This window comes from Pieris brassicae, chromosome 5 (assembly GCF_905147105.1).
Source record: "Pieris brassicae chromosome 5, ilPieBrab1.1, whole genome shotgun sequence".
In the NCBI taxonomy this organism is placed as follows: domain Eukaryota; kingdom Metazoa; phylum Arthropoda; class Insecta; order Lepidoptera; family Pieridae; genus Pieris; species Pieris brassicae.
In genome coordinates, this window is record NC_059669.1 from 9,588,216 (window position 1) to 9,605,737 (window position 17,522).

The following is a 17,522-nucleotide window of genomic DNA, read 5'->3' on the forward strand; positions in this document are numbered from 1 at the left end:
AGTAAGTAAGCGGAACACGATAAGGACAAGTATAATGCTCTTTAATTCAAAAAAACTATTTATTTTACTAAATCTTAAATTTGTATCAGGCTGGTTATTATTTTCAAAGACAAAAAATAATAAGGCCACGCCCAAGTTTAAGTGTATTTTGTATCTGTAATGTACATTGTAATGTATAAAAATAAAATCTTGTTTGCAGTAATTTACCATATAGTACTTAAAATAGTACAATAGTATATAGATCAATTATAAAGGTAATTGTTAGTCTTAGTTTACGTATCATACTATAATTAAAATAATCTTCTTTTACATAGCTCGTTTCGAGTGCCACACTATTACAATAATCTCATAGATTCGCGTTTTCGTTTAGTACTTCCATTAACATAGACAATACAATATGTTTACTAAAAAAAATGTGTCATAGCATTTCTGGTGAATGTGGGTCAATAGACACGACATTTAATAATGTCAGAGACACAATTACGTACGCATAAAAGCGCTCGTATCGTATAATATTATAGAACCCATCCCATTTGTCCACCTTGTCCAGTAGTATATAGTAGAACTATTAAAGTAAACATATTTTAACTTCGTAGAGACAACATCATTTTACGCTTCACGCCTTCTTCTCTTCTGATGACGCAGTTAATGGAGACTTTAAGAAATTTAAAATATGCCATTATGATTTTACTAAGAATGCTTTAAATTGAAGCCCTAGGTTAGGAAATTGACATGATAATCCTCGTGCTTCCGGTCATGATCATTATTTCCATCCCATATGAGAATTATGGAAAAGAGTTTACATATTGTGCCTTGTTGGCCTAGTGACTTCAGCGTGCGACTCTCATCCCTGTGGTCGTAGGTTCGATCACCGGCTGTGCACCAATAGACTCTCGTTCTATGTGCGCATTTAACATTCGCTCGTACGGTGAAGGAAAACATCGTGAGGAAGCCGGCTTGCCTTAGACCCAAAAAGTCGACGGCGTGCGTCACAGAAGGCTGATCACCTATTAGATTAACAAATGATCATGATAATGAAATATAAACAGAAACTGAGGCCTATAAAGGTTGTAACGTCATTGATTTATTTATTTTATAATTTTACACATACACGTTGTTTTAGAACTAATAAATAAATAAGATGTTACTCATCCAACATCGAGATGGTCGTGGCCTCAGTATTACCCATATCGGGTCTCTGACTCATTGTAACAATTGTTGCTATGCTTAAAATACAAGATTACATCTGTATATTATATATGCACCGATGTATATATTTTTTTTATTATTAATTTAAGTAAAATTTCAATAATAAAGTTTTTTCGTCTGTAACAATTCTTGTAATAGGATTATGTGCTGCTCTCGCGAACTTCAAAACATTTTCTCTCTATAAAAACCTTCCTCGGAGTTCTAGGAATAAATAAAAAATACTTTAACTGGAGCAGCCGTCTTCAAGAATTAGCAAGATATTGGCGTTTAATTTTTATGTAATAAGATGTATCTAATAATAACAAAAAGGGCAATATTACAAGTTTCATCTCTATCAAAGCAAAACGGTGACACACCAGTTATTCAAATGTGTGGGCTCAGTTTACACACCCACAACAAAACTTTCTTTATTTTGTCCTCCGATGATCGACAAACTGTATATAAAAATCGCTTAACAGACATGGTCAGTAATTCAACTGTTATTAAAAGCTAATAATGTTCTGAATAGTTTTGAGAATGACCAAGAAAATTAAACATCATTAGAGGTTTTAGTAGAAGGAACTTGGATTACACGCTATACAAATGTTCATAATTGTATCTTTCAATATTATTTCTCCGTGAAATTCTTTGAAAATACCTAAATCCATACAATCATTGCACGACCCGTGCACAAATTTAAAGAGATTACGATTTTGTTATAACATTAGGTCCATACCAACGATGTATAAATGTAAACACTGAATGAAACGCGCGGTCCGAGGTCTTATAAGCAGGAACAAAGATATCTCCCTTATAAGTCCAGTTCATGCAGATTCTATCGGAAGTGAGCGAAGGTTGCACCATATTTGTCGCAAAACCTGCTGCGATTCGATTTTTAAATTGAAACTTTAAGCTCAATATAATGCTGACCTTGATTAATTTTAATACTTCGTTTACACTGTATAAAGTGTTTAATTAACTTTTACGTAGTAATGTAACAGTTTGGTTCCTTATAAAAGTTATTTTATAACAAGCTGGTCCTGGTGCTCTGTTGTCTCTTATTAAACTCGTACGTTCGAAGTCATGTAAAGTACGATGGTGGTTTTATTTGATGATCTTGAAATAAAATAGTCATAAAATCAGTGCTGGACAGTTCCTTGCCAGTTCTTCATTTCCGATCTGTCGTTTAGTCATAGATATTTAAAGTGTACAAAAGTTACCTAAATTTGTAAATATATTCTAACGTTGATATGAAGTTAACTGACTGCACAAGACACAGAAAGTCTTCCCGGTTTCCTGCCGCCCGTTGGAGAATGTAGTCTAAATTATGAGGATTCGAAATGGGCGGTACATGTGAAGCCTTGGTATATGCGAAACATAGGCCTCTGGGATGGAATCATGATATAACTACCTACATTTATACCAGAGAAATGGAGTTATTCGAGTCCTACACGCCCCTGTCTCTTTACAGGCCAAGGGCGAAATGCCCTTGGTTATCAAATTTTTTTTTTTTTAATTGTAGTTGTTTGAATTTTGTTCCGTCTATTGTAATTGGTAGCATAAACGATAATCACAACTCTAATTTCTTTAGTCATAAATTCCAGTCGCTACCTTGATAATAGTACAAATCAGACATGTCGGTTTGTCTACGTATCTATAGTATTCCTCACCGTATCGATCCGTCTAGCGGCTAGCCCTTTTTGTGACCTTCCCAGTTTCTGATGTACTATAAAGATGTATACTTGAACCAGAAGTTTAGGACAACAGCAGTAATGTTATTTGAAAATAACTTTATAGGTTTAGGTTAGGTAACAACTGTTCCTGAGCGAATTTTTGTAACGAACTTTTTCATTATACATTATTAATCTCTTGTATTGATTGTTGAACACTAACACTAATAATGTAATAAAATTTGCGTGTATATTTATAAGCCAGGTGTGATCAGGCTTTGTTACACCTTCTAGCAGTTCAGATGCTCGCCTCGCCTAGCTAAATTTAATAATAGTAGGTTCGTTGTAGGAATTTTATTTTAATATGTATGGTTTACCTGCTCGCGTATTTTTTTTTAATTTATAGGAAGATTAAGTCACATTTCATCATGTTGAATCTATTTGATTGATTTTGTTTTAATCATTGATGATGATGATGAGATTGATGTTGTGGGTGATTAGCCCTCTGTTCCTACTAAACATTTGTATTAAACTCAAATCTGGAGGGTTAAGCACAGTAATTGTCAAGCATACATAAAGTTTAATTAGTCTAGCCATAAATACTGAAGCAAAGTAAAAAAAAAATATATTGCAAATAACATGTATTACTTTAACAGTGTATTAGTTTAATACATAAATATAAAACAATTTAAAATATAAAAAGCTTAAGCTTATAAAGCGAAGTGGCCTCCATTGGCTGCAATACAGTTCTTTAAACGTTGAGGCCAGATTTCAATAGAAGCACTAACACTTTCCATGGGAAAATTGTTTTCTGCCAATCGTACGGATTGTGTTAGGGACTCCAAATCATCATGACGTTTAGAGTAAGCCGTACTCTCTAAAACTGAACATAAATCATAATGCGGCGATTTAAGATCGGGACTAGATAACGGCCAGTCTTCGGTTCTGATGAAGTCCGAAACTTTCTTTTCCAACCAAGACTGCGTAGACCGAGCTTTATGACCCAACGCTGAGTCTTGCTGGAAGGACCATTCTTGGTTATTGAACATGGTGTAATAAATGGGCTTTACTACCTTCTCGATAATAGTATCTTGATGCATTTGTGCCGATACCTTTTCATAAAAGTATGGCTCAGTCACTCCTTCATAGCTAAAACCCCACCAAACCATCACTGAAGTCGGATCGTGCCCACGTTGCTCTGCACTCTTTCGACTAATTGGGAAACTTTCTTAAAACTTTGAGCATAAATACGGTCATATTGTTTGTAAAAATGTTGATCAATTGTAAAAAAAATCTCATCCGTAAACAAAATTTTTCTGTGACCAGACGTACCGATTCAGTAGTTGTTTCGGTTATACCAGACTATTCTTTTTAAAAACATCAGTAAAGAAATGACTTCTACGTTTCTTATATGCTACAAGTCCTAAGAATCTTTTAAAATACGCGACATGGTTCTAGGTGTTATCTTCATCTCCCGAGATAAAATCTTTTGCTTTCCGACAGGATTTCGTCGAATTCTTTCCCTTACTGATTTGGCCACATTTTCCGTACGAACACTACGTGGATGACCGGATCTTATTCTGTCACAAACAGGAGGTCTCGTTGTACCTATTAATAGGACGGTACACAAACATTTTAATAATACAAAGCGTATGGAGAGTTTTAAAAATTGCATTTGGTTCCATACCTACTTTGTGTAATGCAATCACAGCGATTCGGTTCTCTTCGTCCCCACACTCCATTTGAATATAGCAAAATATTGTACAATGTATTGGCGCCAAAATGAGAAAACCCAATGAACAATGATATAAAAATGACTTCTAAATTCAAATGTAATATTTTGTTACTTTTCAATTGTAACAGTATGTATGGCCAAACTAAGTACATACATAAATTTAAAATTAGCATACGTTTAAGTAAACACGTCCTTCTCCTAGACTCGACTGACTTAAAATAGTACGTGTAGAAGTAGTTATTATTACCATTTTTTATTGAATCAATATATGTATGTATGGACTCATTTTCCGCACCTAAACGCCCAATGGGTTCGTTCTACATAAAATCCTGGCTAATTAAGCCAGCTTAGCTACGTAAAGAAGCTCAGAAGTTTTCTGGGCACTTCGCAGGCTTCACGGAGCGATCTAATCCTCCGAGGATTTCTGATCGTTGGGAAGCCACAGCCACACAGGGCCATACATGGTGGCTGCCTGATGCCTCTGCTCCTCTACACAAGGGCCTGCGCCTCTGCCTTATGTTGGAGTGCATACAGAATAAATTAACATGATTCCTTTATTATAGACTGAATCACATCTATCCCTACTATCCTTTAATGGTTTTACTATTCAAGGTACATCTAGGAAAACTACTTTAATTTTTAGTTTTAGTTAGTAGTTTAGTTTGGGTACACCACAAGTTTAAAATCTGTTTTAAGCAATAAAAACCAATGATTATTCAACAAATCTCAACTATATATGGCAGAAAGGGTAATCAATGCAAAACATGAGCCTGTTTTGTTATATTTATAATTGAGCATTGAGATTGTCTGTAATTATTGACATCGCTGCTCTCATCTCATTGTCGATTGTCCTGTGGCGTTCCCTCGAGCTCATTTAAGTGAGCAAACATAGCCAGGTATGCAAGTGGATCCACAGAATTAGATAAGTTCAGACCAGTGTGCCGCAAACTGTGGTTTACACTTTGCAGCACATTGTAACGGAAGTGACGTCGCCAGTCACATCCTGCCAAGCCAAGCTACCATGTTGACCACCTCTCCAACCAGCCGTAAATGCCAGCCAATTGGAAGGAAGTCTATTTAAGCCAAGTCAGCCATAATTTAATTTACTTTTTTTGGAAGACGCAGTCAATAAAAACAAGTGTGCTGTCAACTTATTTTCTCTGTTAATACTGAAAGTCTTGCGGGGGGTGGTGAACAACCCAAGTGTTCGACAAGAACACGGTTTCTATGTACTTTTGGAAGATATGGGCGACGGCGAAGGCCAAGGTTGTTTGCAATACCAAGGACCAGAACCAGTATGTTGCACAGATCCCCGTTAACAAAGGCGTTGCACCTACTGAATGCTGTCTCCTACAAAACTATCGACTATCGACTTATAAAGTTCGCAGATTTCACAATAGGGATATCGTGTATACTATGCATTTAATATTAAATACTTTTTAAGAAGAAAGTGGCCCGTAATTGTCCCTATCATTTTTTTGCGATTATAAACTTTATTGAATCAAAAACTCTTAGATTAGTCACCGTTGCTTGTTCTTAAAATGACTTCCAATAAAACACAATTATCTTTGGTTTAATTTATTACGTATATTCATTACACATAGAGGTAAAATTACGAACTGACAATTACCGAATACACGTTGAGCGTACTTAATACGCAATAACATTGAAATACATTTTAACTATAACTAGAATCGTGAACATGTGAAAATTATAGGTTAGAAAGAATTTAAATAGTTAATTTACAAATATAACAATATCAAAATAAATATGTACTAGTATTAAAAATCTAGTGGCGCTATAACCTCTTACAGGGCAATAGATTTCTGTTTCAAGATCGTTTGTCAATTTAATAGGCGAGTAGGTGATCAGCCTTCAGAGCTTGGGACTTTTAGGGTCTAAGGCAAGCCGATTTCACGATGTTTCCTTTCACCGTTCGAGCGAGCGTTAAATGCGCACCTAGAAAGAAAATGCATAGCCGGGGATCATACCTACGACCTCGTAGTGAGAGTCGCTTGCTGAAACCACTAGGCCAGCACTGCCCAAAATATACTAGTATTCATTTAGTTAAGTCAAGTGACATAAAAACATATGCAGCTGATAGTAACGACATTTTTCAGGAATTAACATGAAACAGGTTTTAAATTTACGAAATAACGATTTCAGGCTATAATTATAAAAGAGCGAAAATAGTATGGATCTATCAAGACTGCTTGGCAAGAAACTATGTCAAAGAAACTTGAATCCGAAATTTGAGAAAATCAAGAGATTAAATTATGATTGTTTTATATTCTAATTTGTATTTTTACCGCCACTTTAAAAAAATATCAGTGTCAATAAAAATAATCCTAAAAGTCACATGTTCAACGAGTTAGATCATTTCGATTATACTAATAAATAGAGAGCCATTGTGACCGCTGTCAACCTGACGTTTTTAAAAACCCGCGGACGCCATCTTATTAAACGACAGACCTCGTTCTCCTGTCAAAGTCAAAAGCTGTGTGACTGAAATTTTATTCTATTTTTTTTCAACATCAGATGTACAGCAATCAAATGGTCCATCTTTTAGCTATAGCATAGACAATAATTATAATAAATATAACACCTAAGTACCTTTCCTTCCCAAATACTTCAGTTTCCCGCGTATTATTCCAAAATAAAGAAGCCAAATTATTTCCAGCATGAAATATAATAAAAATAATGTCAACAAAAGCGTTTTGTGCATCATCAACAAAATATTAGTTTAAAATATTACTATTTTTAACTAGACACTATATTCAAACGGAATGTCAGAAACTAGATATAAATAAAATATTAAGATACAACGAAAATGTTCTCATTATCCTGATCCGTGACATTAGTAATCTAATCGGCAGGATTTTTGTCTGTGGTTCAAACTAGCAAAATCATTTTGCCTTATTCTACATTTAAATAAGTACAAATTTAAAAATCTATATTTACATAAACACGAAATGCTATCTCAAATATTGGTTTATGTTTGTTATGGATAAAAGTTTTAGTACATCACAAATATAATTAAAATCATAAGTAATAAATATAAAAAAAATATTGTACACACACTTATAACAATTGTTAGGTTTATTCAATGTAAACTAAGTCCATAGACCATATATATATAAAGTATTTTTCCAAAGAAACATTGCGTGTTACAATATACAAATTCAATAAATTACGCAGTTATTAATTTACTAAGCGAGCGAACTATATTCAAACAAGGTTAAGAAATATATTTCAGTTGAAAATATGACAGGCAACATTTTAAATCAATCAAAACCCCATCTATATCATTCGATCAGGTATCCACAAATGAAGGACGGACGCATTTCGTTCTTACTTTGTGTAGCATTTGAAATGACATGTCACGATTTGCAGGATTTTGACAGTTTACCAATTGCGTCAAATTGACAGCCACGTAAACAGTTCTATAGACTCACAGATGCTTTTTCATACTTACATAGAACATGTTGTGTGACCAGAGAATTGCAACGCTTCAGAATATGTATAACTTGAAACGACCCACGGTGGTGACGCTTCCTTATATGCACTTTATATTCCGACACGGGAACCAGTAAAAACCTGCCTTTATTGTAACTCTACTATGACTTCTAATATTATTAAGTCATTTTCACCTTTTACATGTAAATCTTGCTACATGTAAGAAAACTCTTGATAACTAGTTTTCCAATAGTTATGCATCCGCCTCTTAAAAAATCTTACATTACATTATATTGTAATCTATTTGACTAGGATTCGTCACAGAAATGTACCTTACACTACGAGTACATATATTATTTGTGCCGCCCCATCGTGACATAAGCTCGGAGATGACTTTTAAATAGTTCCAAAATTGACGAGAAAAGTATTGTTGTCTCGCTTTTACATATGTTAAATGAAAGAGACAGGTATAGATTTTTTAAACACATTTCTCAATTATATAATTTTAGCTGTTGGAATCTATTTTAGAGTCATCTTTAAATGTCAGACCACGCAGTTTTTTCACTGATTTTTTTTAAATACATTTTTATACTGCGGGTCTTTCTACATTAGTATTGAGGGTAGAACCACATCTGCCCTTAAAAATTTGATCAAATCTGAAATGATTTTGACGATTCAAACATTCTGCGTAGAATCAAAAACCGATTATATTTGTAATTGTCGATTTATCAGATTAACCGACACATTTTGCGCTTTGGGATTGGGTGGAAAGTACCTTTAGTGAAATATAATTTATAAATATAAAGATTGCTCTCCAACAAAATTACAGAACATAATAAAATTACAAGACAGTATACTGTTTCATTTAATTTCAGATGGGATAAGTTCTAAGGACCGATGTTACCAAAACAAAAATTTATATCAATATTTATTAAAATAACAAAAAACAATTAAGTTTTTTAAACAAGTCGAAAGAAGAAAGGCAATATTGTCGAGAGCAAGGATAAACTAATAATTCTAAGGCCCACATTCTAATTCGAATATCATCACAATCTCGTCTTAATTCTCCTCATGTTTGATTAACGTTCTAGAATACGGACCTAAAACAGCAAACAACATAAAGCTTAGTTCGCACAAAAGCTCATGCATGTATATTATGTAGAAAACGTTATATAAGGTAAATCGTCAGTCTGTATAACCCGACCGAGTCGGTTAACATAAGGGACCCTGTATAGGAACTTATTATTAGCACATTATAATCGATTTTCGACTCGACTTCAAAAGTCATCGAATTGAGCATTAATTTCCTTAAAACACCTTTAAAGCTGCATTTAACCTCGACAACCTGTAAGATTAGTTTGAATTGATGCAGAATGTTTAAAACGTTACGTAACGGAGAGTAGTTGCAATTTAATATTGAGGGTAGATGTGGGTGTGCGAGTGGGATGGAGCGCATGTGAGGGAGAGGTCGCTAGGGTATAGCTGGCTGTTCTGTTGGCGATGCGGGTCACCGCGAACCGCCGCGACCACGCCTACCTGGCTTACCGCGACGATTAAAACCCCTGAAATTTACGAATATTACTCGTAGAGGAAAGACAAAAATCGATCACCTGCTTGGTTATTAGATAAAAAATGATTACGAAACAGATACAGAAATTTATGGCACAGACCTAATTTTTCTGCAGTTGTTTGTGATTATAGACTACACTACCATAGAGTTTGTCAATGGTCTAGTTATCATAACGAAAATATGTAAAGTACTATGTCACGAGTGTTTATGGTAATTATAAAATAATGTATTTTCATTTCTACTTTTTTTTGTTGAAATATATTTTTATTCCAATTTTTTTGATATTAAACAAGACTTTTTGTCAGACAAATATAGACTATGACTTACCTGTAAGGTCCGCGATAGGGTGGGCGTGTGGGCGAAGCAGGTGCACCGGAAGCGGAATTACCACGGACACTGCTTGATGTTTCAGGTCTCGGGTTTTGGGTACCACTAGTCGATGATTTTGGCTCCTGAAGATAAAGAAAAAAATTATATAATATATAATTATGATAGACAAAAAATTTTGTTTTACTATATTTGTGTCATATTATTATTATTTTGTAAACTAAATTTTTATATGGAGAAATAGATAATGATTTCATTTTGTACCTTGTATACTTCTAACTAATTCACTTATACATGGAAAATTATGTAAATATATGAGCACCAGGTATATACATAATAATTTAGTTATTTGCTGCATCGTTTTTTCTCACACCATTTGTATTATTTTAGAATAATAGTTTTTTAATTCTAGTTACAAGGTCTTCACATATACAATGTAAACTCTGTAACGACACTGAAGTGTCTGTGCGTTCTATGGCGTTACAAAGACTTGCCGTTAAATGGAGAGATGATAAACGTATAGATAATCCATTACTCCTATTTATTACACGTGGTCAATCAATTTGTAAACAAAAGACCGCATTTCTTATAAAGTACGTATGCATGATGCCGACAGTCGAGTTTATTGCGGGTACGGACAAAAAAGAAACAGTTTTTACTCATTTTAGCAACTTAAAAAGTACTTTATTATTCCATTGTTGTCGGTATTGATAGTGGGTGTAATGCTATGTAGTGTGTCATTGCGGTCAAGTATTACGTCGCGCAATTTTTTGGAGATTCTTGACCCCCCAATAGTAAAACGTTTCGTGACCCAGTGACTCTTTACTTTACTCTGACCTGAAACTTACCATTATGTGGTGTAAAGTACTGGAAAGTCGAAAATAATATTACAAATAACGCGTAATTTAATCCCCGCATCATAACGTTTTAAAAGAGGGTACCCCCCCTCCCCCCAATTCATTACGTAATACTTGAACGCTCCCTAAACCAACCAAAGCCAATTGTTTTCGACACTTTATGGAGTTACATGGAATTGTAATTATCAAATCAATGTATACAAAATATTGTAAAAACTATTTTAAAAGACTATGGTTCCATATGACACTACCTTTTGGTATGGGCAACTAGCATTTTTTTAAATATTTCTAACTTGTAATTTTGATTCTCAAAGTCTTTTATATTGATTTTCTGTTCTTTCTTCTATAGTCAATTTACTTAAAATTCTAATCCAGTAAATAAGTCCGGTCACTTTAGACATAAAAATTTAGATTTAAAACTTTATTTGTTATGGTAAACCCCAGCTCTCCACCAGCTTCCGGGAAAATTTCCAAATTCAGCTTTCCGAGAATTTTTGTTATTTCAAATGTCTATTTTGACCGGACTGTGATGATATATTTGAATTGAAAGAAGTCAATTCAACTATACATTTTTTTTACAAAATTATTTTCATTCTTGTCATTTTGCATTTAATATGAAAATACATAAAAAAAACTTCATACCTCCTGGTCAGCGGGATCAGTGATGATGAGCGGTGGTGGTTCGGAATCGCCTACGCCAATGACTCCCCCACGAGCTATCTGGTGAGCCATAAGCGCCGCCATACGTTCTTGCATTGCCTGATATAAATATAATACTTAAAAAATGTTTTTACCAGAAATTATATAAAGGTTCTGGTTAACTAGAAGAGAATTGTTATGTAATATCATTTATGTAAAAAATGTTAAATAACGTGTACATATACATTAATATCAATAATCATGATCATATTGATTAATTGAAAAACTGCAGTTATTAGAATTCTTTTTGTCATAAAATTAAAAGAAACGCCTTTAAAACTTTATTTAGTGTTTTTTTTTATGGCAATAGACTTGACTTATATACAGTGTTTCTCTTAATGTATGATAAGTCCAATGTACATATTAATATAATAATAATTTTCGAAGGTAAGACTCATTTCATAGTATTAAAAATAAATAAATCAATGGCGCCACAACCTTTTTAGGTCTTCATATTTCTGTATCTGTGTCATGATCAGCCTCCGGTGCCTGACACACGCCTGATTTTTTTGGTCTAAGGCAAGCTGGTTTCCTCACAAAGTTTTCCTTTGCCATTTGAGTTAAATTGTTAGTGTTAAATGAGCACATAGAAAGAAAGTACATTGATACACAGCAGGGGATCGAAATTACGACCTCAGGGATGAGAGTTGTATAGTATCAGTAAGTTAAACTTTGCCTTGGCTTTAAAGTTGTCTTGCTACAATGAGTATAATACAAAATGACAAGATTATACAACCCTTACAACTTTGAAATAATTAAAATTAGGATTCTCATTTCATCAATAAAAATCAATCAGTATTAGAATTGAACCTTAATTTCATCAGTAAGATGGAAAGGCTGAGCATCAATGGATTCAACCGGCGGTGGAGCTTTCTTCAGATCATCCACATTGAATTGGAGAGTGGACCGACATACTGGACAAGTTTGCTGGAATTAATGTTACTTAGTTATTGTTAAAAGCAATGAGTGAAATGCTACAGTACCTATAAAATAATAATACCTCTCGTATACAATAAACACGAATTTGAAATATTTGTTTACATTAGTTTTCTTTTGAAATGGATAGATACTTAAAGATAGTTTCATTAAAAGCCTTAAGTCTCTTTAAGATAATAAAACATCAAACACACACAGATTGTATTTGTTTTTTGAAGTTAAACTTCTTAAGGCGCATGAGGGTAATTTTTTTACAGATGAAACGTCACGAAGATGTGCGGCGTTTTTATCGAAGAACAGGAAGAGAGCAACTGAGAGAGTGAGAAGAGTTTGAATATAGATGGTCCATGATCTTCAATTGGGCCTTTTACCTTAGTAATAATTAATTTACAAAGAAATTTCACTTCTGACATGTGTACTTTGTTTCTTTTTTTCTTTGTAAGACCAGATAAATTTGTTTATCACACATTAGCTATTACTATTATTTGTGAACCAATTGCCCAAGGCAAAATTTTTGTTAAACTTCAACACGAGTAATGTTTTGTATTTATTTAATTGAATTATAAGGTATTTAAATGTTGTGCTATTAAAAACAATGCACATTAAATGTATGGACCATCTAACCTGATGAGGCTTTGCTTCCATCCGTTGCCACATTGGTAATTTCTCAAACTCCTCATCATAGTACTTCTTGCCAGCAATACAATGCTTAGACAAACATTGACTATGAAAATAGTGGAAACAAGGAGTCTTTATAAATATATCTCCTTTGACAAATCCATGCAGACAAATTGCACATTGACCTCGTGGTAGATTGCATTGAGTTAGGCATTCCCGTACCATCTAAAATTTGATTTCAAAGTCAAAGTAAAGCCAAGGAAGACAAATAAAAAAATTCAAATATATATAAGCAAAGTGTTAATAAACTTGAGATTCAAAAGAATTTTTAAACACAAAACAGCACTAATTGCTCAAGTCTTGAATACAACTTCTAGTTCATTTGACAATGAGCATAGCTAGGTTAAGGGAACAGTTTTCTTTGTCATATATCTGGGTCACAGAACCTGTTGCAATAGAAGATTACACTAAAGGTTGGGTAGAGTTACATTTAAGTATACATATACATAATAAAGCATTTTCCTTTGGTAATATTATATCAAAGCTTGTTATTGATTAAAAACAAAACAGTGGCACTACAAACTTGTAAGGTCTGGGCCCCATATTGTTAGTGACTAGACCAGTATTCTATTACTTAATTACCAAGCTTTAAGTATTGCACTGAAACTTATATTTTTAAAAAAATGACATACATATATACTGTATAGTAAAAGTTAAGGACCCCTCTTTGAGTCCATTCATCCAGTAGTACTAATTTATATAGGCAAGTTTGTTCATTCACAACCAAAATACAGTAACAATGAATAAATCCTGTTAAAATTAATTTATAAAATTAGTAGAATTTTACAACTATGTTTTTTTTTAATTTTAAGGAGTTAAGTAAAACCAAAACAAAATAAGTTTTGATCCTCAACATTTGTAGCATGAAACTGAGAAGTTGAGAGAGAAGAAAAAAATGTTAGTAATTATAACTTACCTCTATCAATTCATATACAATAAGATGTCCTATATTGTCAATTAACTTGTCTTCTATATCAGTTTGAATGCATGAAAGGATCCTATCATCCAGGCCTCTAGGATTTCTCATGATGACCTTGGGGCTACTCTCAGGATAGTCAGGAGATAGATAAATCTCTAAAGTCAAACGGACATACTGCTCATCACTTTTATCACATGTCGAAGGCAGTACATTCATTTCTATACCCTTTGGAACACCATCCTCCCATTTGATTATAATATCTGGAGAAAATATTGCCTCAAGTGCCTGTAACTCTTCAAAAACTCTGAAATACAATTATTATAAGTTAAAACGTCAGTTTTTATTAAAAAAAATATTATAAGCAAAGAACAAACCTTTCATCAACATCGGCGACCGACATGATGATAGCACAACGCAAACTGGCCTAAATTTTATCCGGGGCTCGGTGGAAGATAGGTAGCTTTCCTAGTGCATTAAGTTCAGGCAGGCGCAATGCAGTCTTTGATCGTTGCAGCGAACAGCTGGTTTTAGGAATCGCAACAAAAATCAATCTTGCTATACATCACGCTCAGATGACATGATTGACAACTGACAGTTTACCACAGACTCTACAGACAACAGACCAAAAAGTAAATTAATATAGTAGGTGCAGAAATAGATACTACTCTTCACTAAATTTTTACAGTTTGCTAAATCCACGTATCTGTGATTTAAAATTGCAAGTATATTTCCAATAAATATGTAAAATTATTATGATTATTTTTTGTTCTGAGCAGTGTTGGTCTGGTGGCTTCAGCGTACGACTCTCATCCCTAAAGTTGACGGCGTGTGTCAGGCACAGATGGCTGATGACCTACATGTCTATTAGATTGACAAAATATCAAGAAACAGATACAGAAATCTGAGGCCCAGACCTAAAAAGGTTGTAATGATTTATTTTTTGTTATGAAGACCCTATAATCATACTTTTGTTGGGTCATCTCCTTATGGGCCAGGATTAAATTAAACGAGTAATTACATGACTGATATTTATTGCTTAACACTCGTCTAAGTGCAACGGGGCCCGGAGACAACTGACTCGCGACTCGTAATTTTCACACGTCGACAGTTGTCCCCACACTTTTTTCCTAGGATAAGGTAGCCTACGAGATCATCAAAGCAGTGATGGTTGTTATCTAACACTGCTGCCTTTTTATCAAATATAAGGGTGTCGCACAGCAAAAAAAAAAGAATATATAATTTAGATTTTATTGAAACAATATTTCGTTATTTTAATTAAATTATATGTAATTATTATTACTTAATTACCTATCAATAGTTGAAAAGCTGCAACATTATTTAAACGATTCACGACTAATTTGCGTTGCTTTACGCACATGGCATTTAATTCAGAAATATTTAAACGACACGACATAAAACGGAATACACATTTAAAGTCAAACTCAAAACACATTTGATATCGAAAGATAGGTAATTTCAATTTCAAATGCACGTTATTTCTGAAAATAATGAAATAGGTGAAACTACTTCGTTGATTGTGAATCATATAGGCTATATTTAATTCCGAGATTTAGAAAAAAAACAATCGAAGTTATTACTAGGCCACACACAGTTTACTAAAGAGACACTATCACTATCAAAGGCAAAAACGATAAACAAAATACGGAGACACGTATATGTCCCGCGCCATATTTGGACACAAGCTGTATCGTTTTCTACGTTTGGGTGTAATTTTTATGTTTAGATTCTCATTAAAGAGGAAAACATTGAAGTAAATCGAAATTAATTTTTTTCATCCATTTGAAAAATAGTCGATAGCTTTAGGAGCGGGCAAGCACGGTACCTTTAACACATTGACCATCTGTTGAACTCCTATAGTTTATAATTAAAAAAATATATATTTATCTAGATCTTCCGTAATTTTTATGGAGTAAAAAATTGTAATCTTGAAGATTTAGGTCTAGTCGAGTGATAGCTAGTATTATTAGCGCCTTTGTGTTGCCCGTAACAAAGTGTATCATAAAAATTTCACTCCGTATTATAAAAAGATTACAAATATAATCTTTACAAATTAGTAGGTGCCTACTTTAATTTGGTGAAGCACTCCTTATTGATTGATTATGACAGCTTCTTAGTTATTTTAGAAAAATATATTATTATATATTATATAGTTAAATTACATGAAGACGATATTCCTTCCGATCTTCATATTAGCTGCTTGAGTGAATTCCTTATTTTTTTATTGCATACGAGCACGATAAAGAAGGCGACGCCAATGAACCCGTTATATAAATCAACCATGAGCCAAAATGGATGACTATGTGACGGCGGCAAGACGTGCGCAACTATTTCTAGAACCCACGAAATTCCCATCAGAACAGATAGTTTTATGTACACTAATAGCCTGTAAAATAATAATAATATTTTACCGAATACACTCTAAGGGGTTAAAAAGGTTTCTGAATAAACAAACTGAATTTAGCATGCTTGCTAGGAATGCTCATGTTCCTTGTGATATGTAACACACGAGGAAAGGGGCACATAAGAATGGAACAAAATAAGTTAAAATAATACTTATTAACATGGCGTGGTGGTACTTACAGTTTTTTAAAAGACAACGCAGACTCGTTTAGAAATTTAGTTACGTTGAAGGTTTTCCATATATTATATGCCGTTATTATAAAGAAATACGAATTTCCTATTAACAATAACATCATAGGTACATCGAGGTAAAGTAGCCTTTCATATCCTGTAAAAATATCAATGATTATTATCATATAATATTTATTCTTAATCTATCATTAAAAGTTTCCCTAAATCAACGTTTCGTAGCGTGTCAAGCACTGCATATTATATAGTTTTCGTTTTAGTGTAATGAATGTTCTTTTATGTTCATATTTTAGGTTCTTGATGCTTAATCTTTAAGCTCTAGAGGACAAAGCTAAAAGCTGTCTCTTGTCTGTGTTCTGTAAAATATTGAAACGTTTGTTATTTTCAAAGATAGAATTACGTAGTTCAAAAATCGCTGAAATCGTAATTATTCTTGAACTTACGGTATTCGTACGTTAAATTGTAAAAATATATAGTATATACATAAACATGACTGTCTATATATATCGTAAAAAAAATGTAGAGTATAAATAAAAAATAAATAGAATTGTAAACTAAAATCTGTTGTAGAAAATGTATCGTATGCAATTGTACGTTGGCCTTACCTCTTAAAAAGCATCCATTTAGTATAATATTCGGTATCATGAACCACGAAAAATGCTCCAGGCCAGTGTGATCTAACACATTTAATAGAATCGTTAAAATCATAGGCACTTCCCAAGCATAGACAAGATATTTCTTATAGCGTCTATTTTCAATCTCTCGATTGTTAGCTCTTGTCGTTCGCTCGAACATGCGTCTGGAAAAGGATACCTATAAAAACATCAAAGTACCGTTTTGGGGCGTAGTGGTTAATGAAAATTCTCGGAGAAGCAAT

At 33.5% G+C, this 17,522-nt stretch overlaps 1 protein-coding gene across 1 annotated transcript; it reads right to left on the reverse strand.

Moving 5' to 3' along the window:
- Positions 1-6,165: 6,165 nt before the first annotated feature.
- LOC123709990 (E3 ubiquitin-protein ligase RNF25) lies at positions 6,166-14,595 on the reverse strand. The gene is made up of 7 exons (XM_045661641.1): positions 14,410-14,595; positions 14,033-14,339; positions 13,063-13,281; positions 12,313-12,429; positions 11,446-11,562; positions 9,947-10,071; positions 6,166-9,611 (listed from the first exon to the last, which is right to left on the reverse strand). The coding sequence occupies exons 1-7, from the start codon at positions 14,433-14,435 to the stop codon at positions 9,557-9,559; spliced, it is 966 nt and encodes a 321-aa protein (XP_045517597.1). The 5' UTR covers positions 14,436-14,595; the 3' UTR covers positions 6,166-9,556.
- Positions 14,596-17,522: the final 2,927 nt, after the last annotated feature.

What these genes read in the sequence shown, in the direction of transcription:
- LOC123709990 (XM_045661641.1), bottom strand. Translation starts at nt 14,435, where the DNA reads ATGTCGGTCGCCGATGTTGATGAAAG. An exon ending in ATCTTACTGATGAAATTAAG is followed by an intron (nt 11,563 to 12,312) that starts GTTCAATTCTAA and finishes TATTTATATCAG; the next exon opens with GCAATGCAAGAACGTATGGC. An exon ending in CTGATCCCGCTGACCAGGAG is followed by an intron (nt 10,072 to 11,445) that starts GTATGAAGTTTT and finishes CTTTATCTTCAG; the next exon opens with GAGCCAAAATCATCGACTAG.